Genomic DNA, 26355 nt, shown 5'->3' on the forward strand with positions numbered 1-26355 from the left:
CCTGAGCAGAACAAGTCCCACTGACACTCACAGAATGCCAACAGCTGTTTGGTGGCACTGGCCCCGGGAGCAAATCCAAAAACCACAGGGCAACCAGCAACCACAATGTTTCAGTGTCCTTGAGCACTGTGCTTCTTGGGGAGAAGGGTTTGCATGTGCTGCCTGCAACAAGCCTTGCTTGGAGAGGCAGGGATGAGAGCCACAGAGGCACACCAGTAAAGTCCCAAAGTGCCTCAAGAGTGGAGACATTAGTGATAAAAAGCCCATTTCTGGGAAAAAATAACACACACCCAGAAAATAACAGCTCTGCATCACAAGACAGCAAGCATTTCTAAGTCCTCTCATCTGTCTGACATAGCACAGCCCAGACTAGGAGAGCTGGGCCAGAGTTAGTCCCAAAACTTCCACAGAAACCCTCTAAGGTGACTTTATCCTGCCTCTTACCCTCCTCTTCTTCAACCCTTTAGAGTCCCACAGGTGGTGACACATGGAGACTCTAAGTAGAGACACTGCTCTGGGCTTTTGTAGCTTTTAAAGTGAATAACATGCTGTAGCATCCCAGTCCTCAGAAGCCAAACTCAGCACAATGGGACTGCTCTAGCCCCTAGAATGAGATCACAGCTTTCTTTTTTACTTCTCCATCCCAAGCACCTAGACAGCACCAGTAAACCAGCTCCAACACCTAACATAACCCACTCTCTGCCTCCAAACAGGCTGACATTTTGGTCCTGAGAGAGCTCAAATGGGCTCAGTGAAACAGGGAACTGACTTGGACACAGCTAGCCCAGATTGAAACTCTGCCTTCATGCATGACAAGTGGTACAAGGGTTTGATCCATGGGTGAGGGTGCTGGGCAGGACACAGAGGAGTGTGCTGCCAGCCCCTCCTCCAGAGCAGAGGTTATCCAGCACTGACCAATGCTGCCTGCAGCACCGGGGTTGCAAGGAAGTCACGGAGAGGGCTCAAACTGAAGGGAGGTGCACGATGTGCTTGTGGGAAGACCAAGAACAACAATACATGGGAAATGCTGCACCTGCTGGCTCTGGGATAGCTCAGCAGTCCTGAAATAAAAATGGATTAAAGTAATTAAAGGCTTCGCTGGTTCACTCTGCTCCTTGGGGTGCTTAAGTGGCATCTGCTGCCTCCTCCTGTACCCTGCATTAACAGGCATCCTTCACGTCTTCCTTCGCTGCCTTATCCATTTGCAGCCCACGGTGGTATTTGCAGCCTGGCAGGTGACATCTCATCCCAGATAAGAGCCACACCTCCTCCCTTTCGGCCCCTTCCTTTGGTGTCTCCTCCACACAGGACCCAGCTGGCACACGCTGCCCGCGGGGATCAGACCACCCCGCTCTGCTTTGACAGTCTGCTACCAGTCTGGGGCTGATGGAGCATTTCTGCCCTTGCCTTTCACAAACTCCACCTTTTCCAAGATAAGGACCAATTCAAGTGACCCTGAGCACGTAAAGAGCCCAACAAGGCAGTGTCATAAGATCAAATTTCTGATGGCAGCCCTATCGTTGGCCCCTAACATATGGTCCCTAGTTGTGAAATGGAGTGATGATGCCACTGCAGCCTGGAAGCTCTAGAACAGCATGACACTGTGCCAGAAATAAACACTGTCCATATTAATCGTGTGGCATAAGCCTCACTTTTCGCAAAACAACATTCTTCAAGGCACTTTAGAGCGTCTTAATGGTCTCTCTGCAGCATGACAACAATTCACTCCAAAGCTGTTGGAGCCTTTTTGTGCCAGTGACTGATGTTTCTCCTGTGCAATCAGCAGCATCCCCAGAAATAGTGGAGTAGTCTTTCATATCAGCAGTGTACCTCCAGTACAGGGCAAGAATAAGCTCCTGAGACAGGTAAAAAATGGTTTATCCATTATAGCAACAATTTAACTGCTGCTGACAACACTGAGGTGGGCGATACAGGTATTTCCAACAGTGAACAGGGCTACAATTTGACTTTGCCCTGGTATCCAGAGGTGGTGTGTGCTCTGCACTTTGCAAGGGACCAGACTAAAAAGCACTGAACTGTAAGCAAGGATTTCCTTAGGGACCAAGGGGGAACAGCAGGTCCATCGGTGTGTGCACTGCCCTGCTTTGTGCCAAGAGCCTCTTCATGCCCTTCTCAGTAGGATGTCGGGCTTCACAGTCAGCTTGAATGCTGACAAATGAGCCTTGTGCACCGCCTGCCGTGGAGCTGAGCCCTGACACTGATTGTTCTCATTAATCTGCAGGAAATTTTCTGCTGAAGTCTGGTGCGTCACATTCCACCTCCCCAGCCATGTGCCGGGAGCAGCCAGGGAGCGGCGTTTGCTCAGCCGTGGTGGGAAGTTCCACGGGGCTCCCGGCCCCAGGGCTGGCAGCTCCAGCAAGCTTCCATCCCCATGCCACTGCCTCCCTGCTTTGGCGTTTTTGTCCTTTTTTTCTTGACAGTCAGTGAAATGGGACTTGATTTGCCAGCTTTCACACCACAGGAGGGCTGTGCTTGCCTTCTGGGGCCACAGGGATTTGGGAGGGGGAATGGCATTGCTGATAAAGACAGGCAGGGGTCAGCACACCACTCATCTGTGTCAAATTGTGTTTTCTTTACGAATAAAATAACACCAAGCACTATTTGAAGCATTTACAATTTTCTACTCGACTAGGCAGCAAAGTGGCCACCTGGCTGGTGCTCCCAGAGACTGGCACAGGAGCTGAGGAGTGTCAGCCTGACCCTACAGCCAGACCAAGAGCCAGATCCCCTTCTGTAAGCCTACATTTACAAATTCCTGTGGTCAAAAAAATCCTCGAGGCTGCTGGCTGCTCTTGTGAGAGTAACCACATGCATCTGCCCTCAGCTCACTTCCACCCAAGAAAGGCTGCAGACTTGTAGAGGTCAAAAGACCAGTAATGAAATGTTACACCAATAACTTGATATTTCTTAGAGTCCTTTGCAATATGATAGTGAAATCAGCTATGGTTGTGGCCAGGGACCAGGAGTAATACAAGCTCAGCTTCGTTTGAAAACACAGCTCCCTCTAGGCAGGTGTGCATGCAGGGCTGGACACAGTGGTCCGAGCGGCCGGAGCACAGGACAGGGAGCAATGGGGCTGGGCTGAGGCATACGCTGGATGCTGTGGTGGTTCTGAGACCCCTTCCCATGACAAGGGCAGTGCAGTGGCAGCAGATTTCATTGCTGCTGGCCCAGGAATGCTGGGATGTGCCTGGACACCGACTCCTGGGTGCCTGCCAGTCCTGATTGCAAAACCTGCCAATGTAACAGTGTCCCATAATGAGCTGGGAGCACAGGAATGCGCACAGTCAAGCTCCCCATCGAGGAGTAACCCTCCCAAACCCAGCATTGCTCTGCTTCTGCAAGAGAAAGGAACATGAAGTTTCTCGCAACAATCCTGAGAGTAGCTTCATCATCACCACCACCAGGAAGGCAGAGCCCAGTCTGCCAGCTCTGGAAGGAGCAGGGTGTTATACTGCCTTTCCTAGCCCTCAAGAAATTTTGGAAATTCATCCAAACTGCAGCACTTCCTTTGGCCAATGCCTTCAGGGCATTAGCAGCAGTATGAGACATTGGGTTGTGCTGGTTTTCTCTGTGTTTCTTGTTACCAAGAACACGGTGTCATTCCAGCAAACATGTGCCCCAGCTTGCTGAATCAAATAAGCCTCAACACCTCACATGGCAGGACTTTGCAGCAAAACAATCGAGCTGACAGATTTTTGAGCATTGACATCACAGATGGGAAAAAGTCTTACTAATCCTCCAAAGTTCCTTCCAGTGGATGATTTCATTGATGTCTCTGGATCGGTCCCAGCTGCTGCAAATGAGCACAGATAGACCAAAATTCAGCAATAACACAGGAGATTTGGGCAACAGCTCAGATGGTATCTCTGCATCCAGGGGCATAAAGAGAGGTTTTCATACAGAGCACTGAGAAAAGCAAAAGGTATTTGGGGCTAATCAAAAGTAATGGTAGAATACAGTTTCGCTAACCTCTAAATCACGTGTTTTGTGCCTTCATCACACGCAGAAATGCTGGCTTCAATCTGCCAGCCATCAATGAACCAAATGCTGGCTTCAATCTGTCAGCCATCAGTGACCCTTGTTCCAGGTCATGAGAATTCCTTTCGGAGCCTCTGGGTTCAGCACTAAGACTATTTTAATTAACGGATGTGTTCATTCATTGAACACCGATGTCAGCAGCTGCTACAGCACCTTAGGGACAAAGTACCTTTCTCTGAGTCCACCTACTTCTAAATGGGTTGAGCAACTTCTACCCTTGCTAATGGTGTCTCCCTCCCAAACCAGATCTGTGGGAGAGTTACATAAGCCTGAGTGGCATTTTGCCCACTATTATACCTCTTTATCACCCTGATTGCAGCAATTTCTTACCTAATTCATTAGCTCAGACTTTGGCTACAGTGCAACACAGATGCTCTGATGCTGCACCTTAATGGCACCTGTATTGGTGCCTGAACCTGCCTGAAGCCATTCTCATCACCCTTCCCATGGCTCGAACTCCAACCATGCTGATGGCTCTTTTTCCTGCTTTCATCAGAGCACAAACATAGTCCAAAATTACTGTCAGTTGTGCTACAAGTAAACATTACAGCACCCACACGTGGGACAAATAACACCGATTAATGGTTTATACAAAGTGGCTGGCTTTAAGCTTTAAGCAGGAGCATTGCACTCCCCAGTGGGGAGCCAGGGACAAGGATAGTGGTTAGAGCTGGCGGTTCAAGGCAGCCCATGCCTGTGATACTGCCTCCAGACATTTCCTGCAGAAGCTCTTTGCTGTGCATCCGTGTCAAGGCCAGGCACAGTCCTACAGGCACATAGTGATGCCCAGGATCTTTGGGAGTAACACAGAATAGTACACACAAGGCATGGAACTACTTACTGTTTACACTTTGTGTTGTTTTGTGGGATTTAACCCACTTAATCACCAGGCTAATTCCAGCTGAAGCAGTGGGTGTCCTCACTGACATGGTCAAAGCAGGATGGGGATCCCAGGCAAGAGGAGCTTGCCCGCAGGTTGGAAGTGGCACCTGCTCCCATCAGCAATGTCTCCAGGACTGTTTCTGCTCAGCTGCAGAGGGGCACAGTGTTACTATCTGATACTAGATTTTATTACTACTTCTCTTCTAACTCCTGGCAAGATGCAGTCACACTGCACACAGAAGTGATTTTCACATGGAAATAGAAGGTTTTGGGAAATAGGCATTTGCTGCCCATTTACTGCAACACAAACTCCCCATCCAAGCCCTCACTGTGACAAATTAAGCCCTCTGACTCCTATAGTTCCTGCCCCCTGCCCATCTGGCTGGTGACAGAGTGTTATAACCTGCTTTGTCCCATAGGGAGCAAGCGAAAGTCTCCATCACCTGGGCAATCATTAACTGCCCCTGTGAGCCAGGGAGGTGCGAGGAGAAGCCGTCCTGCTCTGCAAATACACTAATGGCTCAAGTGGAGATTAGCAGGATTGTGTTACCAACCTGCACCAAGAGGTGACATGGTACCAGGGACCCAGCATGGTCTGACCAGCCTACACATCCCCTGCCTTTGGCTTTGCCACTGCCAAGGTCACCACCACAGTGCAACCAGCATGACTTCTGAGGCTGTACTGGGATTGCATGGAGTTTGTGCTGGGAGCTAGTGCCGCGGGGTGAGAGGGAAGGCTGTGCTGCACAGCCAGTCCCTACCACCACAAGCACCACCTCAGCCCACATCAAGCATTAACCCAGCAGAGCAAATGTTTAACCAGCCTCCAGGACCTCCTTGCAGCAGGAGGTGAAATGCCGTCTGCCTTCAAGTCCAGCCCCAGGTGACTTCATCAGAGCAAAGTTTTGCCTGTGGACTAGGAGCCAGACATGACTGGCAGTGATGCTGCAGTCCCAGCCCCGTGCTGAGAGTGGAGATTAATAAAGATCCAGGAAGGCAGACCAGGCAGAGCTGTCTGCTCCGTCACTCACAGCTGTACCCGGGCTCCTCGGTGGGCAGACAGCGTTATCCCATTGTCACTGCATTCGCATCGGTGGGTGGCATTGCACATCCAGGGAGAGCCAGTTTTGGTGTTGGGAACTCACTTGACACGTCTGCGGCTTTTTAATACACAGGAGACATGCTGACACAAGAAAGCTCCTGGTGCCACAGCACAGAGATGACAGCCAGCAGCCAACATGGCTAGCACAGTAACTCAGCAGGTAAAAGTCCATTTAATTGAACAGCCCTGGTAACAAGAACCCAGCTGTGGGCTTCTCCAGAACAACTTTCCTGTTCCTAGTACTCATTAATAACCATACAGCCACCCATAAGTGACACTCCAGGTGCACATTCAGTGCAGCATTATTTTCTCTTTATGTGCACATTGAATGAGAAAACCATGTCATTCCCCCATCACAGCAGAGCCCAAGTCCCAAGGGATGAGCCCTCAAGTACCAGAGCTGTTCCAGAGCTATCCCAGAGCCATGACAGAACTGCCTGGGTCTTCTGCCAGCTCCTGACTCAGGGACAGCCTGGGCTCGCTCCTCTGGGGTGATACCCCCAAAGAAGACCCCTCCTGCAAACTCCTGCAGCATTCACAGCAACACGGGGCCATACCACGTACATGAGATGCAATGGGTGATGCTGGAATGAGCTCCCCATGTCACCTTCTCCTAGGACATGAAGCCACTTCCGAAGACACAGGGGGGCAGCTGGTGAATGACGCAACTCCTTGTCTGCAGGAGCCACTCCAAATAAACCTCAACCAGCAATCAACCACCCTCACAAAGTAACCTTCGGGGAACTACAGGGGCAAAACAAAGGCTTTTTGTTAATCTCAAAGACACAGGAGCACGGGGGGTAGATTGCTTACTAATTTAGATATCAAAGAGAACTGTTCTGCAAGGAGCTCCCAGAAAAAGAGCTTTGCTGTGAAAAGTCTCTTGGTTCAGGATAGCACCCCACAAACCCACTTCATCCTTCTCTCTGCAGGAGAGCAGCCCAGATGTGCAGCTTGTCAAGCACCAGGGTGCATCAGAAATATATCCAGAAAATTTAGCTGGCCTTTTTCTGATTTGTTTTACTCAGTCAAAAGCAGGTGTTGATGGATCACAGCCCTTTTCTGTTCCCACATCCATCAGCCATAACCACACTTACCTGGGAGCTCAAAACAGGTTTAGATCGATGCTCTTTTCCCCCTTTGACACTTCTCCAGTGAACTCACAGACCTGAAACTTGTTCAAAGATGACCCAAGAGGAGTAGCACAGATGTGCATCCATTTCCTTTTCCAATCAAAGTGAGCCAAATGGTATTTTTGGAGTGTGCAGTGAGCAGCCAGGCCATGGGACAATGCATGATGTGAGGGGAGTCTGCTGGGCCACAAAAAGCCTGTGGGGCACGCATGGGCTGTGAGGTCACAGCTTTAGCAGAAAAACTGCACAACCTCCCTACTTGAAGGCCTCTCCTTTGCCACAGCCTTGGTTTAGGTGCAAAAGCTGTGTGGGGTCTTCCGAACCCTGCCTGTGAGTAATCCATGGCTGGACAGGTTGGGCTGACCACGCTCGCAAGTACACGGATACACACCACACACATTGGAATGAGAACCAGGCTGCCTCTCTTCTCTTCTCTTCTCTTCTCTTCTCTTCTCTTCTCTTCTCTTCTCCTCTCCTCTCCTCTCCTCTCCTCTCCTCTCCTCTCCTCCATCTGAGGCCCCATGTCAATTAAACTGAACAGCTCCTGGTGAGGAGGTTAAAAATAATAATATTTTTTTTTAGTTTCTTGTAGCAAAGGACCAGCAACTTCTCCTGTGTTTCAACTCCTGTAATAGAGCAATACCTGTACAGTCTTTTCCCATTTGTCTCTTCTCTTTTCTTCCAGAAAGAATATTCCCTTCAGTCCAAGGGTCTGAGTAGAAGCAAGAAGCCAGGGAGTGGCAGTTCAGGTGAGTGCCAGCAGCCCATGCTGACCCTCAAAGAGGTTTGGAGGCGAACTGGGAGGGACTGGGGCTTCTCACACCTGGTGCTGCTGAGCCCTTGGCTGGGAAACATGGCTGGGATGGGGGAAAATCTTGGGACGTAGAGAGGTGCAAACTGTGGAAAGGTGAAAATAAGTGAAAGAGTGCCCCTGTGCCCATGAGAACCTGGCTTCTTTCTACAGTCCTTCACAGGGCCAGGAGGGTAAGGCCAGGACATGGTCTGGACCGTGCACCCTTGGGTGCCGCAGAGTGTGATGGTCACTGGGCACACCAGTGGTGCCCCCCAGTTTTCCCTAGCCCCATCCTCTGGGGTTTTGCTTCATCCCTGACCCTCCTGGGACTGGGACACTGAGCATCTGCAGGCTGGTACTGGGCAACCTGGGCAGAACTGGACCATAGAACCCACTGAAGAGCCTAAAGGAGTTGCTGGAGTGGTTTAACCCCTTCTTCTCCCCCACCTTTGCAGCCTTTGGTTTCCCAGGCTGTGACAATTCAGGGACAGCCAACATGGTACCTTCCAGCCAGAGTGATGATGGGGACAAGAAGCCCAGCACAGGCAGGGGCTGCAGCTCAGCAGTAGAAGACCTGGGGCAACGATGCTGTGGCATCACACAAGCTCTGATGCCACCAGGACACCCACGGCCCCGTGTAGGGGCTGCTTCTCCCTCTCGCAGCCCTTACCCCTGGGGTGCAGCAGCTGCTCCCCCTGGGCCGTGCAGCAGTTGGTGGATGACAGGGTGTTGCAACATGCCAGGGAATAATCACGATAGCTCGAGCGGTTGCCCTGGTGCCGGCTTGGCTGTTGCAGTGGTTGCTAAAGAGAGTGGGCGTGCGGCTTCCTCTGGGGCGATCTGATTTCTCCAGGAGCGTGGTTAAGGCACGTTGAGGAGAAATCGTCCTCCGTGGAGCAGGGACACAACCTCTCCACCAGCAGCAGTGGCTGCGTCGAGCAGGCAGCTCGGGTGCCTGGGCATGCACAGAGCTGTTTGCTCTGGGGAGAAAAAGCGATTAGCTTGTTCATCTATCCTGGGAAAACATCATCTGGCAAGAGAGAGCAAAGGGAAGTTTTCGGTGCAGCAGAAGGACGTTTGGGACCAGCACTGAAGAGCGAGCAAGGCCACCGGCTGCTGCCAGCTGAGCTCCAGCCCTCAGTGAGGTCCTTGTGGGGTGGCAGGAGCAGCAAGGAGGGAGCCCCGGTGCAGCAGCCACCTCCACGTGACCTCCCGTCCCTGCTGCCACTGCACCGACCTGGCAGGAGCTCCGGGGGACCGGCCAAAAGTCACCTCCGCGCGAGTGCAGCCAGGCAGCAGCGGCAGCCGCAGCCCCCAGAGCCCCATGTCGTGGGGCACAGGGCAGCACCTGCCCCCCGGGCTTCCCAGGGCCTCGCTGCGGAAATCAGGTAAGCCCAGGGCCCCCAGACTGCCCCGGGGGATCCGCGCTTCTCTGGTGCTCCCTTCTGCGGGGACGGGCTGCTGATCCCGTGGCATTGCGCTGCACTGCATATACAGGTGACTTGGGACCCGGTTTTAATTTTTTTGAGATATCATGGTACTTTAATGCTTCAGTAACTGGTTGAGAAGCTGCCCTTCTGCTTCTGCCTTTCCATATCCCACAAGAAATTCCCTTAGAATACCCATCCTGCAATTCAAACCTTCTTCTTGGAGAGGCACTGGGCTGGATAGGGGGCTAATGCAGTCCCTACAAATCAACATGGGCGGATATTTTCTGTATTTAGCAAAATACCTTTGAACTAACATTAAGCATTCATTACTGATTGATGTGCATCTCTGTCATTGGCAGGCAAATGCGCAGAGCAAATATTTGGTGAGATATTAAAACTAAGTTTATGACTGTCAAGAAGGACTGCTAGGCATCTGCCACTGTCTAACAAAACTAAACCAGTGCTCCACATGCTGCTTGTAAAAGGCATGGGATGTCTTGGTGATTGCTAACAGACTAAGATCCCAGCCTTGCTATCCTTGCTTATCACAGTCCAAGGTAATTAAATGAAATGATTAACCAGCACACCCAGTCCTGCCTGCCAGCAGAGAGGCACTTGCTGCTGCCTGACGGTACAAGCATTTCCAACTGGTAACTTCTACATCCCAGACAGCTCAGCAAGCCTCAAACCTGGTGGGATTTTTCTCTTCTAAATCCATGTGCATGAACGCAAAGTTCAGCGGGTGACCATGGTGACATCCAGAGTCCTTTACCTTTGGGGTGATGGCAGGTGGTGACACATGAGCAGCCCAGGCTGAGTCCGGCACCTGCTCTGTGCTCCCTTAGGCGGGTGCAGTGCTGGTGCAAATGGGGGACCCAGCCCTGGGGGCTGCGGTGCTGGCACAGGACTCAGGAAGGGTAAGCAGGACTGGAGACACTGGACAAACTAGGGAGACTGGCTATACTAGTGAGAGAACACTGGCTGTACTGGAGGGGAGCACTGGCTGTACAGGTGAGCAGCCCCATCGCCAGCATGTGCTCAGCAGGGACACAGAGGTAGGAACAGCGGTGACACGTGGCAGCAGTGCTGGGAGCTGCAGGGATGCGTCCCCCAGCCCGGTTTTACATTTCCATTAGGGTTTTCTCTGCCTTTCTGACCTTATGACCCCGTGCGGTTTATTTCCGACCGTCAGGGCTGAGTGAAGGGGACGGGACCTGGGGTGTGAGCGCCTGCTGCCCTGAGGCAGCCACTTGATAGCCGGGAACTGCTTTCCACAGCAGCCACATCAAGTTACACTCACCCTATTGCATTATAAATACCAGAATTAGCCTTGCTTAATTATTTAAAACTATAGATTAAAAGCAGACAAAGGCTCTTTGACTCCTTCCCAGAGCACACATATCATTTATCAGAGGTACGGTCGCCTGGTGACAAGCATGGGGGAGCATGCCAGGTCCATCGGTATGAAGTGCTCCCGAGCTGCTGTCACAGCTGGAACCAGAGGAGAGGAAAATCACAGTGAGGATGGGAGCTGGTGCCATCTCACCCAGGGAGGGTAATGTTTAGCATCTGCCAATCTTTGGGCTCACATTATTATTATTATTATTATTATTATTATCATTATCATTATTAACATCATCATCATCCATCACCAGGGCAGTAAGCCACAGCAGTCATTAGGCTAATGTGAATTATAGGTATTTTGTTCCAGGTTGTTGTAACAGCAACACACGGATTTCTGGGGTGATAAGGCACATTTTGTGGGCTTAGCTGTGGGGACTCGCCCACCAAAGGGCACCCAGGCACTGCGAGCCTCCCCATCCAGCAGCACCCACATCTGACTCACTGAAGTTGACACCTCGGTGCCTCCCTCTGCCCTGAACCCACCAACCGTGCAGAAAGGGGCTTCCTAAAGCAAGTGCCTGACTTTGAGGTCAAACCTCTTGTCCTCCTGGCAGCTGATCCTCTGCAGTGCGGGTGCACACCTGAAAGCTGCTGTCATCAGACAGAGCTTTGGGGCTTTCCGAGATTGATATGCAATTCTTTCCCATTTTGCCGACCCCAGCTATTCTGTATTTCTAAAATACAGTTAATTAACACTAGAAAAATCATGCAAATTGGCAAGTGCCATCAATTGAAGAATCCAAAACCAAAGACAAACTTCCAGCTTCATTCTTTGTAGGACTTAATACACAGCGTGACCTTTTCTGCCATTACTCTCTCACAAGAAAAGCTGTAGAGCCAAACGCCAGCTCCACTTCAGACACTGGAAATGCATTGACAAAGAGTTCATGCTCTAAAATGAAAAAAAAATTAATTTCTGGTTAACAGGGAGAAGCATGCAAGTGCTTAAAAGTAAGAGGCCAGTTTAAAGAGCCCACACACCTCCACCTGCATGTGCAAACTCTTTCAAGAAGTGAGGACAGGCCCTGCTCCTCTCAGCCTTCCCAAGAGGGGTGTGAGGTACAGTCCTCTCACCCTGAAGAAAGGAGGGCTCCCCAGGGACCGGATGTTATTGGGGTCTGTAGCCCAGAAGAGGGATGGTTTCCCCCCATAATTGCAGTTAAAAGTGTCAGAAACTCGCATTGCCTCCCAGGCTGAGCTTATTTGTATAAATAGTTTTAAACTAGCTCTGCTGGCCTACACTATTGTTTTGGTTTTGCAGCTGCCTGACTTGCAGGACGTGTATGACCAGCTGCTGTCAGCAGCCCTTCATTGATCTCCTGGTTCTTTAAAAAAGACGCATTCATGAATAAATCCCAGGCATCCAGAAAACCAGAGGTTCTTCCCTGTAACCAGAGTTTTAAGTGATCATTTCTGCTCAGGAAGTGGTCTTTTGGGTCAGTGGTTTTACAAACGCAGATCCAGGCCTCTGACCCTGGATATCCTGAGGTTTTTGCCCAGTCTTACCCCTTCTACCAAGTAACAGGGTCTCACAGGATTACAGACAGCAATGTCCTCTGAGTATAGATCCCATTCCCAAAATAATGCCTTCTGACTGTTTTTACATGGGTGGCATTTCACAAAAGCCCGTTACCTGCCCAGAAATGGATGCCAATACAATATTATTTTAAAAAGCAGTTTGGTCATCATCTGGCCCTATTGACAAAACTCTTCTGAGATGCTCTAGTTAGAAAATCAGTTCTCAAATGACACAGACAGCAGAAATAAAGCACTGTGAACTACATTTGCTTTCTAGATTTCAGCTAAAGTTGAGCACTGACCTGTGCTGCAGAAGGCAGCATTGACAGCTTTGCAGTTTAAGGATGCAGGTGGCATGGAAAAGGGCTGAGGGACGTGCAGGGTTAAAACGAGATGTTAGAGCAGGCAGGATGTCAAGGAGACCTTGGCAAAACACAAGTCGGGCATTTCACATAAAACCTGCAAAAAGCAGCTGCTGTCCTGCTGCACCCTCCATTCTCCTGTGCAGGTGCAAGTTGACAGGTGCTGGGCAGGACCCCAGACTTCCACTCTACAGCTTTTTAAACCCAACAGCTATGGATTAACTTCATTTCCCACCTGTTTAGTTTTTCCCCTTGTAAAGAACAGCTGTAGCCATGTAGGCAGCAGTAAGCAGAGCTGCATCCCTCAGGTTACATGCCCTTTCCAGGACTGTTAATCCCTTTAACATTCCTGGGGATTATTTCCATCCCGACAGGACGGTAGCACAGGCTGCCTGCAGCAGTGCACAGTCCTGACACAGAGGGGCTCACAGGGCAATCTACCACCAGGAGACAAGTTAATCCTAAATAAATACTATGTAAAGGGCATCTCCTCCTTGTGAGGGAAAACCAAAAAGCACCAGCAGCCAAAGGAAGCATAGCCCAGCTCCAGCCGTGCCCAAACCCTCATGTCCTTGGGCATGAGCCAGTCCTTCACCTCCTCTCCCTCCTCCTCTTCCTCCTCCTCTCCAGGAGCAGGCTAAAAGGTTCCTCCTTCTTCTGGGGGACTGCACAAAAGCCACTCGGCACCCCAAGCAGCACAGCCTGTTTTACACTCCTAGTAGAGCATATTTAATATATATTTGCAGCATTCATGCTTTCAAAAACATTTAGTGCTGCACCAAAGCTGCCTGATATCCTGTTTCCCAAAAATATTGCAGCTGAGCATAATCAGAAGTGGAAACAATTTGTCCCAGGATAGCAGAGTGATAATTTTATTGCAATGCTCCCAGGAACTGGAGGATTTATAAGTATTTCCAGGTGGTCTGAGCAGGAATTCAGGCTTTGCTGTAGGCCAAGATATTAAAATGTCTTTTTTGTCCTCCAGTCAGTCCCACACCCTGGGGCAGGAGGGTGGCTGGTCTCTGGGCCACCTCAAAGATGCTGAAAATTCCCTGTGTGGTCTCCTAGAAAACTAGTAGAGACTGGAGGCTCATTTCACAGTACAGTTGAGAGAGGAGATAAATCCATGTGTGACATCCAAATACCTGCCGTGTCCCTGGCATCCTCATCCTGGCAGTCTTGCTTTTTACTAACAGAAAAGCAGCTGGAAACATACCTTCTCTAGAAAGCCTCAAGCTTCTAGAAATGAGGAAAGGGAAAATACCTAGAAGCAAGCAAAAGCCTGAGTGTGTTGAAGCAGAGTTACTTTTTATAAGCAACACTCCAGAGCAGACCTATTTAAAAGGTCACACTGTCTTCCTCAATACAGCAGAGGGTATTAACATCCACATGTATTTTTTTGTTTATGTCTTGCCAAGAACAAAATAAAAATGTCCAACACCTTTTGCTGATTTATGATGGTGGCCAGGGAGGTGCCAGAGCAGAGCCTTGTTCATTGATCTATGGCTGAATAATGCAAAAACAGACATCCTGCTGTAAATCCACTGCAGAGACCTGGCTTGATATACACCTCCAGCACCATAAATAATGACAAAAAGCAGCGTGATAGCACAGTGTCTCCCTTACACAGACATGCATTACATCAGAGATGATAGATCTAATCCCTGACAAACATTTTGCACCAGGTCCTATTTGCCAACCTGCCGGAGAAAGGATGCCCCGTCCTTATCCCCAGCATAACCCCAAGCTGTGTTCCAGACACACCGGTATTTTTATACTCTCATTTTTCTTTTTCTGTTCAGTGCAAATGAAGACATTCCTTGAACTGTTCCAGGCTGAGGGCTTCTGAAGGTTTAAAGTGCTTTTCTTGTAGAGAGGTTCAAGACTCCTTCCAGTCCCAGTCCGGGCTTTGACTTTGTCCCCGGGCCAGCAGTACAGACACCCGGGGAAGCCTCGAGGTGGGTGTCTGCACACCCCTAGGCACACCTAGTGCAATGAAAACCAAGCACAGAGGTACCTGCAGTTTACTGAGGCAAATTGCACTCCTCATGAGGACTTTCAAATGCTGGTTTAACAGAACTGGGCCAGAAAAGCTTCCCGTCCATTTCAGTTCCTCCCACTCCTTCCTTCTCAGTTTTTTTCTTAATTTGTACTAGTTTAAGGGAAAAGTTCCCCATCTGCCTTCAGTAAATAGGTTGATAAATTGCTGCTTCTTTGCAAGCCTCGGTCATGCAAAGTTAAATTGCTGCAGTCTGGAAATAGCCACATTAGCCCATCCAAAACCTCCAGGCTCACCACAGTGCTCCCTCAACATGGCACATAAGAGAGAAGGGGGGCCCTTCCCTGATCATCCTGGGTGTCTGGGGAAACACCACAAGCCCCGACTGACGGCCTGGATGACACCACTCCATGGGGTGTACATTGCTGGGTGTTAAACCTATGTGGATGTGGGGAAAGCCTGCCCAAGCAAATCTCCAAGGATCTGGGTCTTGGAGTAGGGAAGAAGGGACTCCCACTCCCGAGTTGCAAAAGGAAAAACCATACATCGTGGAGGCAGGGGAGAACAGTATTTAATAAATAACAGTGCTGCACCAGTGCCCCAAAAGCCAGCACAGCTTAGCAGCAGGACCTAAGAGCTAATTGGTCCAGAGAAAAATACCAAAGTCACTTGAGTTTCAGCCATTTACACACTCAGGTTGGTCCTTCAGGCTTGGTTGGCTGCATAATCCTTCCACACTTGCTACTCACTGCATTATCCCCCAGCAGAGCACATCAGGTGGATTTAAGATAGACAAATCCAAGATGGACATATCCCAGCCCTTCTCCTGACATGCATTAGGATTTGGTACCAACACATAACCAAGTGTGGGCATCTGTGTCACTGAAGGCAGCTCTGGACTAAACAGGAACAGCAGGAAAGGGCAGTGGGATGACACGGTGACACTGAGTCTAGTCTATTAACACAGCTTCCAAAAACAGTGTTTCCATTAAAATAACCTGGCATTTTATTGAAGTTACTCCATGGAGAACCTTTTTTGTTTGAAAAATGAAGGTATAGCTTTGCCATTTGAAATAGAAGTTCAACCATTTCATTCATGCCATAACAAACCTTTGCCTTTGTACCTTCCTTCCTTCCTTCCTTGTCTTTTCTCTGCCTCTTCTGTGAAAAAAAAAAAAGTACAAGAAAAAAAAGAAGCAATTTTACCCCAGTGAAAATCTGATATGTTTTTTCATTGTTCAAAACCTGGCTTTCATCTAACAAAAATTAGCCATGAAATTGCACTGCCTTAACCTTTGGCTGTTCTTCAGTCCCTGCATCTCTCTGGAAGGCAAGGCTGAGCTCCCAGTTTTCAGCCTGGGGAGTCCAGCCCCACAAGGGTTTGAGTCAGCCTGGCACTTGACACGAAACATCAAGCCACACCACCTTCCCTTCTGCCAGCAGTGATGTGTGATCCTAGAGGAAAATAATGTGATACAAAACATAACTGGTTCCAACTTCCAAGTGCCCTTTAAATATGTACCGAACTATTCACCCCAATTACACTCCTGTAATGGGCTCTGATTTGTTTTCCTTTGTTCCCAAACCAGTAGGGCACTGGCCACATTAACATTCAATGAGAAGTTGTTTGATATTGAATCTTTTCTTCAGCAGTATTATTCCTTACACAATTCTGTTTGATTGCAATCCACTTCACATTTTTAAGTGCTTACTGACTATGAAAGAATGACCTAGCCTGCTTTCTCTTGGCTTTTTTGTTGATTTCTCTTTTTAAAAGGTTTTACTCCTTTTATACATGAGATTGAAATAAGAGAAAGAGGCAACATTACTGAACAACTGTTTTTCTTCCAGCTCCATCAACCCATATAACTTCACACTAGGCCTCAAAAAATACTGTAATAATGAGACATTTAAAGACGTGAAGCTGCCTACACCCTTTTCCTGGGATTTTTTTTGTTCTTACTGGTAAACTTCCAAATTGTTCAAGTGAATAGTCAGGAATAAATTGCTCTTTCTGAGCCCCTGATTCGACCATACAGTGAATAATTGGAGGTAGACCTACTGTGCTCCTCATTTAAAGATGTAGCCCACCACATGTAGTTTGTCTTACACCTTGTGCTTTGCACTCACTTTGTACAGGAGTTTTTTGTAAAGAGAAAATGTAAAGGACTTGGAAAACATCAACAGTGAACATGCCCTGTGGTTTGCCTGAAATCCAAGCTGCCATCCCTTCCAAAACAGTGGGGTCTTTTTCTTACATCCAGAACATACAAATTATTGCAGCATGATCACAGACTGCATGGGCGAAAGATGCTTTTCTTGGCACTGGACTCAATCCTGATGAATAGGTCAGCAGGATATCAGCAAAATCTTTCCTTGACAAGAGGTTTCAGATACAGCAGGACTTCCTCAGGCTAGTGTTTCAGAAGCCCCTTAAATCCCACAGCATCTTCTTGTGTTATGTGACCAACAGCCTCATCCAGAATGCCCAAAGCAGCAGCTCAACACAGTCCCCATCCATGGCTGCTTCCAGTTTTAGTTAGACCTGTCTTACATTAATTAATCCTTGGCACTAAATTCTGCAGCCACTGAAGCAAGTGGCTGGCAAGTAATTTAAGTGATCTAATTAATATGTGTCTCATCAACGCAAAGGGAGTATTTTTAAAAACCTCTAAGAAACCCACAGCAGCACTTGAAGGCATGTGCACTCAGACACTGACATGGGTGTCGAGCAGCCAGGAAAAGCACCAGATCTTCTCCTCTGTCTTGCCCAGGGTTCTCACACCAAGCAGAGTGAGACTTCTCATGCAAACACCTCATTTTTTCTTCCAGCATCGATGTACACGGAAATACAGCGGGAGCAACCAGATGGTGGGAATATCCTGACTCACCCAGACTACATAGATGGAAACCCAGACCTCATCAAACCTAAAAAGCTCCTAAATCCTGTAAAAGCCTCGAAGAGCCATCAAGAGCTGCATAGGGAGCTGCTGATGAACCACAAAAGGTAAGAGGAAGTCACAGTCTGCCACTGGAGCAGTCCAAGAGGTGCTGAGCTGTCAGAGCTCAGGAGCTGAGGCACAGGTGCCAGTGACAGACTGCAAGCTGGAAGGGCACGATAAATCCCCTCACTTGCAAACAAACACAGTATCCTGTCCTCTTTTGCTGTATCCTTTCCTCTTTTCTCTGATGTGACCATTTCTTTTAAAAGAAAAGCAGAACAAAAAGCCCCTGCTCTGCCATCCTGAAGCATTGGCTGGCACTTTTTAGAGTCACAAGTACTGGGAGATGCAAGGCATCCCCACAGCCCCTTTTTGGTGTCCCTTGGAGGTTTTCTGGTTTTTTTATCTCCATCACTGATGTGCCAAGTCCCCAGCAATGTACAGCATTCCTGGGCACTTGGAGGTCAACCCAGAGGCAAGAAGAGGTGCAGGCTGGATGCAGCCATTGAAAGCTGAGGTAGCACTGGGGTGAGATCATCTGTACAAGAAGGCCACTCACCAACTCCCTAAATATCAAATGGGTAAAGACAGGCTAGAATTCATATTCCTGACTTCCTACCCTATCACCCCAATTTAACTCTTTTTTTAACAACATCAGGAAAATCATTCCAATGATCAAGAAACTACAACTGTATAATTCTTTTGCGGCAGCTGTCTGAACATCAGTGCAATAAAATCATATTCTGCTCAGAGGCTTTTATTCACAGCAAGAAATCTGCTGGCTTTATATTGACATTTTCTGAACACCCTGAAATACCCTGACACAATAGCTCTTTGGCTGCCTAATTAAAAGGAGCACAGCCTCTGTTCTAAAGGACTGCAGTCATCACAAGAACCAGACACGTATATTAATTCAGTGAACAATCAAGCCTGCCAGCAGGGTGCATTAATCAATACTGGCACTGGCTGGGCTTGGGTTTGATTCGATTTTCCCAGAATCAGAAGAATTACAGGGACCTTTCTTTGGCATCAAGGCAGATGTCACTATACCAGCCAGATATTTTTAAAAGTCCCTGGCTTGAGAGTGACCATCTCCTCCCTAGTGATACTGCTCAGTTTAAAGGGTCACCCACCAGCACTGGCTTTGATCTCGCAGAACATTATTCCGGTCTAACCATGATGAAACAAAGGAACAAGAAATCCCTGTAATGGAAGCAGCAGAGAAGAGTGGCAGTGAAGGAGGTGCAGACCCTGTGGCATCAGAGATGCACTTCATACTGGCAAACACAAAGCACATCATCTCTTTGTGTTCCAGTTCAGGGCCTGCCCCCGTGTCCCATCCACGTGTGCCACCAGGTACTGGCAGGAAGCAGCTCCACCACAGCCATCCTGCACCACCTACCATGTGGCCCCTCTCAAGCATCAGTTTCTCCCTGCTCTGGCTCTGACCTCCCAAGTATTTTTCAGCAAATATGTGAAACAAACCCTACTGCAAAAAGTAATCCATTGTTGCTGGTTTCTCATCACTCTCAAATCCACCAGTTTTGCTTCCTGCTAAATGTTACCATAGAGGGAGAGACGGGAGAAGGGGAGAGAGAAGGAATTATGACTTGTTCCTGTTTCTGCTTTGGTTGGTTTTTCCCCCTCAAGCAGCAGGGAGAAGTAACTCAAATCAGCAGCTCGTGTAACAAAATCCTTATCTTAGTCAACACCTCTGGGCACTAACAACACAGGCTGATTAAATCAAAGAATAGCAACAAATCTGCAGGCAACATTGCAAGTTGTGTCTCCAGGAAGCCAAGGCAGGTTTTCCTTCTCTCAAGCCTTGGGAAAAGTAATTTTGCAGCATCCAAGTTATTCCTGCCTTCAAAAACCACCATGAAAGCTCTGGGGCCAAGGCTATGGCTGCCTTCACTAATGTTGCTGTGAACTTTGTCCTGTCATAAAAAAAGAAATTACAATGGGAATTATCATTAAAAGTGGTACTGGAAGGGTGCAAGCACTGGGCCCCAGGCAAGCTGTGACAGTGCAGAGGTTTGTTGTATCTGGAGAGGATGGTTCCTCTCTCCTCCCTGCCAGTTCAGCTTCTCGTGATGTGAGTTACCACATCAGCACCTGCCACCCTGCCAAGAAATCCATAGCCCATAGGGTTTGATACCTCTACTTTCAAATAACCTTGGCCAAAACCAACCAGCCTTTGGTCAACAGATACTTCCTGGTGCTGAGGAGGAGCTTTACATTAACAGCACTCCGCAACCCCCTGCACCCTGGGCAAGCCCTTAGCACAGGCATGGGGAGGTCCCCTCCTCTCTCAACACAGACCTGTGCCCACAGGAACACCAAACACCACCCAAAACTACTCTCATAACTGTTTCAGGTATGGCAATATCCACAGTGTGAAGTTTCTGAAATTTGTTCAGGGAATGCCTTCCACCTTTTTACCACACATTTATGCCTTGCCTTCATGGCCCTGCTGTGTCTCCTTTCCTGTGATCCCACCCCTCCCAGAACAGGGGTTGAGATGCATCAGGTGGCCAAAGGGGAGTCAGGCACCTGTGCCATCAGCAAGCCCTCCAGCTTCCAAGAGAAAAGGACAGTTCATTTCAGCCTCTTGATCCAAACTATCCATATCAGCAGGGGCGTCGTCTGCCCTCAGCTCCGAAGCAAAGCTTCAGATGAAGCAAAGCTTCAAAGCTTCAGATGGGATGCACGGGGAGGGAAGGAGCTGCCAGGACAATTACTGCAGCCCAATGACTACCCCTGCTGGTGGGAAAAAAATCGTCATTATTGCACATGTTATCGACGCCGCTGAATCTACACCTGACACCGTTAAAACCAGTAACAGCAGGAGCCTACGGAAGGTCTCGTTTTCACAGCCGACACAGAAAGCTGTGGTACCCCAGTGCAATGGGATCAGCAGAACTTCCAGCACCACACGTGCCATACACGAACAGCAGGCCACCCCTAGCAGGCAGCCCGAGGCACCATCAAATACCCTCAAACCTTGTGGATGGATTTGTGGGTCAGGGCTGGTTCGTGGATCAGCTCTCCCGTGTTTTCATTTAGGACCAAGACAATTTTTGGGGTTGCCAGGCTGGCAGTGGTTATACCTCAGGTATAGATGCTCTGGCCCTCATTTATCTGCTTTTTATCCACAGAGGTTTGGGCGTGGAGAGCAAGCCAGAGCTGCAGCGAGTGCTTGAGCACCGACGGCGAGACCTGCTCATCAAACAGAAGAAGGAAGAGGAAGAGGCAAAGAAATTGCAGTCTCCTTTTGAAAAAGAGCTATTAAAGAGGCACCAGAGGCTGGATCAGGTAGAACTGAGCTTTCAGCCACCCTTGGGTTATCCTAACCACCCCGACATATGGCAGAGGGGAGATGGGCAGGCTGAGGCTCAACCCAAGGTATAGCACTGCTACCCCTCCATAAAACAGGAGCCAAAATACATCCTCCCCTGCTGCCCCACACAGCTGCAGCACTCTCATCCTCACAGTGGGATCCACCATGTTTGTACCACTTCGCCCAGGACTCCCACTACACACCACTGCCCTGGGTCTCCTCTGAGTCCCACACAGTGTCTGTGGGGCATTTTTTTCCCAGTTCAAAGAACCCTAAACTGCATGGGGGCTGTTGCAGCACCCACCACAGGAGGGCTCAGGATCCTGCAGTGTGGGGTGAGAGGCTGCAGAAGTGCTGGAAGAAACATTGCTGCAATCTCACCCAAACTGCTTTGGGGAACATTTCCTGTACCCTGGCCAAAATTCTGCCTGGAGAAAGCGATATTCACTGTGCACTTGACAACAGCACAGCCATGCCCTAGGTGGTCTGTGCCTGCCCTCTTACCCAAACCAGTGCAAGCAGTGAGCAGGCTAATTACCACTGAGAATAAAGTCATTGCCTCTCCTACTTGCCCGTATTTGCACTGCAAATGGATGAAACCAGTTTTTTTAATTAACAACACAACAACAATGTCCATCAAGCTGAGATCACTTGAAATTCAAAGCCTGAAACTCTCAGAGAACAAGGAATATAAAACAAGGTGGTTTATGGAAGATCCATAAAGACTTCACATATAGAAGTAAGGCAGTACAGTTACATTCCTCACTTTAGACAATACCTAATGGTGAGAGCTTTCCCAGGCTCACAGGCCTCCTTTGCTGGGAAGGATTCAAACCTTTTCCTCCCTCTCCCATACCAGGTCTGAAGTGAAGCCCTACCCCGCTTTTTTGATGGACATGTTCCTCCCTGGAGGAAAGAAAAAATTAATGTTTGAACAGGACAGAAGGAGAGACTAAGGGTGAACATAGGTCTGATGTGATGGCTTGTCAAAAGAGAGCCACCACATGTGCACTACACACTCATTCAGCTTTCAATAATAACTGGACCCAGCAATAATGAAGCCTCCTGTTTTAACATAGCTGATGCCCTTTTGTCCTTTCATGTGCACAATGAAATCTTTCTTACAGCTGGAGAAAGAGCAGGAGAAGCAGGAAGACCATGCACCAGAATTCATTAAAGTCAAGGAAAACCTGAGAAGAACATCAACCGTGACAGGAGACGAGAAAGCAGCATAGCTTCTGCCAAAACCCATCAGGATCCTACCAAGGCCAGCGCCACCACCCTCACTGAAATCTCTGTACATGGTGGACATTCCCAGCCATGCCACCGGGGCTACTTGCGGTTATTAACACTTGCTCCAGTAGAAGGCACAGAAAAGGTTTTCCCAGACCAGGAGGGAATCACTGTGGAAAAAGTGCAGTATTCACCAAAGTACTCACACAAGTGGATGCAGAGAGAATGGTGTAATTTTCCCCCCAGATTGTGGGTGCACACTAATCACCAGCTAACTCTTGGTTAACTCTAGAGACACAAAAAATATTTAAGACAGGGAAGTCTGTGTAGGAACAGTTTGGAGGACTCCTGCTTCTTCCTGGAGGCAGGTTTGCCAGGCACAAGGGGACAAGAGGGCAGCTGCAGCTCTGGAGAGCCTCCTAGAAACCTGGTAACAAAAAGGGACAACCTGTGTATTACTGAGAACAGCCCAGGTGACCCTAATGGCTTTCCCAAGGGTCACTGGCTTTGCACCAGTGTGCCAGTCAAGCCTGGCTGAGGCTGTGTGTCTTGGCAGCACACCTGTACTATCAGAAAAACTAACCTCTGTGTGCCCTTACCAGTACAGCACAGGCAGGTGTAGCTATACTTCATAAGCATCTTTAAACTTATCTTTCATCTTTCAACATCTTTCAACGTTTGAAAGTGGCTTTTTAGGCAGTTCTGTGCTCAGGCAGAAAATACATTGGGCTGTTCAATCAATACCCCAAGTGGAAGGCAAATGCTCTGTGCAGAAAGCAAAGGCTGCGTGTTCCCAGCATGGGTGTCCATGGAAGCATGCAGTGACCAGGCAGCAGATCCCTGTGGATGCAGCAGACAGACAAACTGCTTCTTGGCCCTGCACTACTAAGCTTCATCCCCTCGCCCAGGAGCTGGACATGTCCTATCATAGGGACCCACAAGAAATGTCCTGTGATGGAGAGGGGGTGATGTGGTCATGTCCCACCACTGCCAGGCTGTCCTGTTAACCACCCTGCACGCAGCTGGTGCCTGTAGGCACCAGGGGTTACAGGGCATGTAGGTCCTAATGCAAAACTACTTGTCACTGCTTCTCATCCCCTTTTCCAGAGGTCAGATCTGCCTCATTGCAGTTGCCACATTGCAAAGCTAAAATTCTTCTTGCTGCTGGTATAGCCAAGCTGAGGTGGATGGTGCATTTGCACCATGTATATGGACAGAGCCTGTCACATTCAGGGGGCACCCATGCCCTGGGATATCCACATCCAGAACTAGAAGTGTGTTTTCAGGAATATCTCAGCTTCTTGCTTCTCACATCAACCCTGATAAAAAGCCTGAACAGCATAACTCACCAACTGCCTTTGGACACTGGCTCTTGAACGGCCTCAGTGGACCTCCTCAGCTGGGCAGGTAATACCTGGTTAATCAACATTTACTATTCACATCTTCAGTGGATCTATATGTAACTTAAGGGAAACTGGGCATTTATACATATTTATTAAAAAGTTACTAATCCATTCTCTAGTCTGGTCCAGTGGGATGTTTCATTTCAGAGGGCTGTTGCTTGACCTGGCAGCTTGAGTAAAATATCTGAGCCACATCACAGGTCAAGAGCAGTGATACAGGTATAGAGCTCCTGTGACAGACTGGACTATAAAGGCCCTTAACTCAGCTTCAGTCCTTGAGCACCCCATCTCATGGCACTGCCTTTGCTGTAGTTTTTAAGGCCTTTGCTCATATGCTTATTCTAAACATGATTTTATTTCAGAAATCCAGTGCATATTGTCACTATGGGTCAAACAAGATTTGAAAGGATCTATTATGTTATTTACAACTGTGAAGCTTTTTACACAGGTTATGATTAAAACCATAAGGAAGAAGCAGCATCCAGTATTTTTTCACGGGGAAAAGAAAGCCAAATTTCTCCAAGGATAAAAAGGTGTTGCTAAGGGTGCTTGTATATAGCTGTAACGAATCCTGCATGATACTCCATAGATAACATCAGTGTAAGTAACAAGCCAGAATTACTGTGCTGAGGTTTTGTGAGGAGTTATAGCACAGATTAAGTAACCTTGATCAAAGAGCTCAAAAAAATCCAGCAAATTAATTTGTAATTTTGCCACAGATGGAAATGCACTCCAGGAGAGGCAATCTGTCGCTCCATATGCACCAATGAAATCAGTGTTATCAGCTCACCCAGGCTGGGACAGGGGCATTTATGCAAGTCCTTGGGTGGAAGCCATCCAGTAAGGTCAGCAATGAAGAGGCAGAAAGGATTTTGCTGCTCTTCCGAAGTATTCAAATATTACCTGGAGGGCAAAAATAAATCAAGGTGTCTCCCTTTGATGCAGTGTCCACGAAGCAAAGAGAGGGGCTGCACCCAACACGGTCCATTGTGGCTAAGGGGTGTCTGGGTCATTTCCAGCAGGTGTCCCGAAGGGCAAGGGAGGGCCAGGTCACGCTGTCCTAATTCAGTCGGGGCTAGTAGAGTGACAGCAAATCCTTCCAGCAGTGGAGAGACAGCAGAAAGCCCCGACCCAGCTGCCGACCCCGACCCAGCCCCACGGGCTGTGAGCTGGGACCCGCCAGCAGGGGCAGCCAGCGCAGGCAGCATCCTGGGGCACACAGCAGGGCACACAGAGCTTCAACCCTGACCAGAGCTCCAGGCTCCACCCCTCGGAGATGGTACATGGGAAATGATCCTTCTATTGTTGAAGTATTGGCTTAAACATCACAGCATTTTCCAGCACAGCTCTTCTCACCCCTCTGAACTGATAACCCCTGGCTGGGCTCAGACACAGAGCCCGTACAACTTTCATTGATGCTCTTGTGCTTCATGGCACAGCAGTGAGGAGGTGGCACCCTAAAAAAAATCAGTGTAGGCATCACCAGGAAGATTTTGGGGTATCTTTGTGTCTCTATTTCTTTTGCATTAATTTTTTTCCTATGCCCCTAAAGCACGTTCCTGAATAAAACTGGTGTATCCAGAAGACACAGATTATCAGAGTATTGATGGAAGACAATTTTTTGCACTGTGTATGTTGCTTATATGTGGTATATAGTCTGTATTCTGTGTTGGTGCTTATACATTTATATAAAACTATATGTCATGCACCTCTACTGAATTAACTCACAGTTTAATGTGGACACTTCTGAAGAAATAAACTAAATTATGATTGCATATTTTGCTCTTTTCCACAAGGAACTGAAAAAGCTCCAAGGATACAAACAGACAACAGCCAAATAAACTGAATGAACATAAAAACCAGTGAAGTCTGACACCAATTCCTTTGTTAATGTTGTGTTAACTCGCTCACCAATGAGCTCTTTTCATCATCTGCCCCCAATACTGCAACCAGTGCTTATCCCCAGACATCATCTCAATTTGATGAAATTATAAGGGCACACAAATTGTGAATCAGTCTTTGTGCACTGAAACTTCCAATCTGATTTCTAACTGACTGTGGATGCCCACCTGCCTGGCAGGGTAAAATCCACACAAAGCCAAGGAAACACATCCTTGGTTTTAATTTAAAAACACATTTTTTGAACTGACAAGTAATCCTCACACCAACGAGCCTATTTCATTATTTTTAAACCTTTTTAAAGTTGCTTTAATATGAACCAAAGACTACAAATTTAGTAGATAAGAAAAAGAGATGATGCTTCACATGTGCAGGTCACACATACCATGGTTCCTGAGAGCCAGGACTAAAACTGAATGCAGTGAAGCAAATGAAAAGGACTTCTCTGTCACATTAGCAATATCTTTATCAGCACAGATGCCAACATCCGACTCAGAACAAGGCAGAGGTGGTGCTTGGATGCGTTTCTCTGACAACAGGTATCTGCTGGGGTTGCCACACTGAGAGGTATGTGGTGTTCCTGACCCTCCACACCCTGTGGCACTGGTGTGCCAGTCAGCTCCTCACTGGGGGTGAGATCTCATTTGCTTAACCTGTTCTTCAGGTCAGGTTTCCAAAACATCGTCCCACCTCTTTGATGCTTGTAATAACAGCTCCCTTGCTACCCTACCATGGCAGGTTGTGTAGTTCATTCCCTGGCATAAACCTTCCAAAGGGACAAATCTTCTCTAGGCCTTTGGTTAGACATGAGACATGGGCACTCACACAGGGCTTTGTATAATGCTTTATCAAC

At 48.4% G+C, this 26355-nt stretch overlaps 1 protein-coding gene across 2 annotated transcripts in view; it reads left to right on the plus strand.

The window, feature by feature from the left end:
- Nucleotides 1-25465, plus strand: part of FAM107A (family with sequence similarity 107 member A) — a 29013-nt gene extending 3548 nt beyond the window's left edge. Inside the window, exons 2-5 of one of the 2 annotated variants that reach the window (XM_042015405.1) lie at nt 7865-7928; nt 17518-17692; nt 20786-20942; nt 22095-25465. In XM_042015405.1, coding sequence (XP_041871339.1) covers nt 7865-7928; nt 17518-17692; nt 20786-20942; nt 22095-22202 — 504 coding nt within the window. In that variant the 3' untranslated portion in view covers nt 22203-25465. Of the gene's footprint in view, nt 1-7864; nt 7929-8799; nt 9361-17517; nt 17693-20785; nt 20943-22094 lie in introns of those variants that run through there. The other variant, XM_042015415.1, reaches the window with a different exon arrangement.
- Nucleotides 25466-26355: the final 890 nt, after the last annotated feature.

Source organism: Corvus kubaryi, unplaced genomic scaffold, assembly GCF_017639235.1.
Source record: "Corvus kubaryi isolate FWS band 111438036 unplaced genomic scaffold, C.kubaryi_AGA036_p1.0 136, whole genome shotgun sequence".
In the NCBI taxonomy this organism is placed as follows: Eukaryota; Metazoa; Chordata; class Aves; order Passeriformes; family Corvidae; genus Corvus; species Corvus kubaryi.